The following is a 1,826-nucleotide window of genomic DNA, read 5'->3' on the forward strand; positions in this document are numbered from 1 at the left end:
GGGTTTGTGGGTGATGTCCTGTGGGGTTTGGGGTGAGGTCTGTGGGGTTTGTGGGGTGATGTCTGTGGGTGGGTGTGTTGTGGGGTGTGGGGTGATGTCTGTGGGGTTTGTGGGGGTGATGTCCTGGGTTTGGGGTGATTTGCTGTGGGATTTGGGGGTGATGTCTGTGGGGTTGTGGGGTGATGTCCCTGGGGCTGTGGGGTGATGTCTGGGGGTTATGGGGTGATGTTTGTGGGGTTTGTGGGGTGATGTCTGTGGGGTTTGTGGGGTGATGTCTGTGGGGTTATGGGGTGATGTCTGTGGGGTTATGGGGTGATGTCTGTGGGGTGATGTCTGTGGGGTTTGTGGGGTGATGTCTGTGGGGTGATGTCTGTGGGGTTTGTGGGGTGATGTCTGTGGGGTTTGTGGGGTGATGTCTGTGGGGTTATGGGTGATGTCTGTGGGGTGATGTCTGTAGGGTTTGTGGGGTGATGTCCCTGGGGCTGTGGGGTGATGTCCAGGGGTTATGGGGTGATGTCTGTGGGGTTGTGTGTCCCTGCAGCTGGCCATGGGGAAGATGATGGAGCAGGGGCCCGTGCTGATCATCACCTTCCAGGCCCAGGTGGTGATGGTGATCAAGAACCACCTGGGGGAGGTGGTGGAAGGGGACCCGGTGAGTGGGGACAGCTCTGGGGCCTGGGACAGAGACAGCTCTGGGGTCTGGGACAGGTTTGGGGACAGGGACAGGTTTGGGGACAGGGACAGGTTTGGGGCTGGAAGGGACTGGAAGGGTTTTGAGTTTTGGGGTTGGAAGGGTTTGAGCTTTGGGGTTGGAAAGGGCTGGAATGGTTTGGGTTTGAGTTTTGGGGTTGGAAGGGGCTGGAAGGATGTGAATTTTGGGGCTGGAAAGGTTTGAGCTTTGGGGTTGGAAGGATGTGAGTTTTGGGGCTGGAAGGATGTGAGTTTTGGGGTTGGAAGGATGTGAGTTTTGGGGCTGGAAAGATGTGAGTTTTGGGGCTGGAAGGATGTGAGTTTTGGGGTTGGAAGGATGTGAGTTTTGGGGCTGGAAGGAGCTGGAAGGAGGTGAGTTTTGGGGCTGGAAGGATGTGAGTTTTGGGGCTGGAAGGAGCTGGAAGGAGGTGAGTTTTGGGGCTGGAAGGTGCCCTGCTGGCAGCCTGGCCCTGAGGGCACTTTCCCTGGCAGGACAAGGTGCTGAGGATGCTCTACGTGTGGGCGCTGTGCCGGGACCAGGACGAGCTGAACCCCTACATGGCCTGGAGGCTGCTGGACATTTCCTCCTCCAGCACGGAGCAGGTGCTCTGAGCAGGGCTGGACTGAGCCCTTCCCACCCTCTGGAAGCAGCTCCAGCCTGGAAACCCCTGGGAGCAGCCCAGGCTGGGGGTTTGGGAGAGCTCCTGATCCCTGAGGAGTGGGAATCCCTGCTCGGGGACATCTGGGATGAGCTGCTGCTCCATGCTGGTGCCTCAGAGGCTCCTGGGCAGCTGGAACCCCCCAGAGCTGCCCCTTCCCACCTGCTGGCACCCTTGGAGATCCCTGGAGATCCTTGGAGGGGCTCCAGCCTGGTGTCCCTGCCGTGTCTTGCACTTTTCCCAAACCAAATACAACCAGGACTTTGCACATGGAGCTGTTGGAGCCTCAGGTTGGTGCTGGGCTGGGGCTGACACCTGAACATCCAGGGGGAGGATGGGTTTGTTTTGGGAATGTTTTGGGAATGTTGTTGGTTCTGGTCACAAGGAGCCACGGCTGCATCCCTGGGGGGGGCTGGGGAGGGCAGGGGGGGTGTCTGGGCACTGGGACTCCTTGGGAATGCTGAGATTTCCTGTCCC

General features: G+C 58.9%; 1 protein-coding gene across 1 annotated transcript; it reads left to right on the forward strand.

Moving 5' to 3' along the window:
* The first annotated feature begins 454 nt into the window (after positions 1-454).
* Positions 455-1,623, forward strand: TIMM44 (translocase of inner mitochondrial membrane 44). Its single transcript, XM_050986020.1, has 2 exons — positions 455-652; positions 1,183-1,623. The coding sequence occupies exons 1-2, from the start codon at positions 548-550 to the stop codon at positions 1,300-1,302; spliced, it is 225 nt and encodes a 74-aa protein (XP_050841977.1). The 5' UTR covers positions 455-547; the 3' UTR covers positions 1,303-1,623.
* Positions 1,624-1,826: the final 203 nt, after the last annotated feature.

The sequence above is a fragment of the Serinus canaria genome, chromosome 28 (assembly GCF_022539315.1).
Source record: "Serinus canaria isolate serCan28SL12 chromosome 28, serCan2020, whole genome shotgun sequence".
NCBI lineage: Eukaryota > Metazoa > Chordata > Aves > Passeriformes > Fringillidae > Serinus > Serinus canaria.

Excerpts from the sequence above, each read along its gene's own strand:
- TIMM44 (XM_050986020.1), top strand. The coding sequence starts at position 548 with ATGGGGAAGATGATGGAGCAGGGGCCCGTGCTGATCATCACCTTCCAG. Across the intron at positions 653-1,182 it reads AGGTGGTGGAAGGGGACCCG|GACAAGGTGCTGAGGATGCT; the intron begins GTGAGTGGGGAC and ends TTTCCCTGGCAG.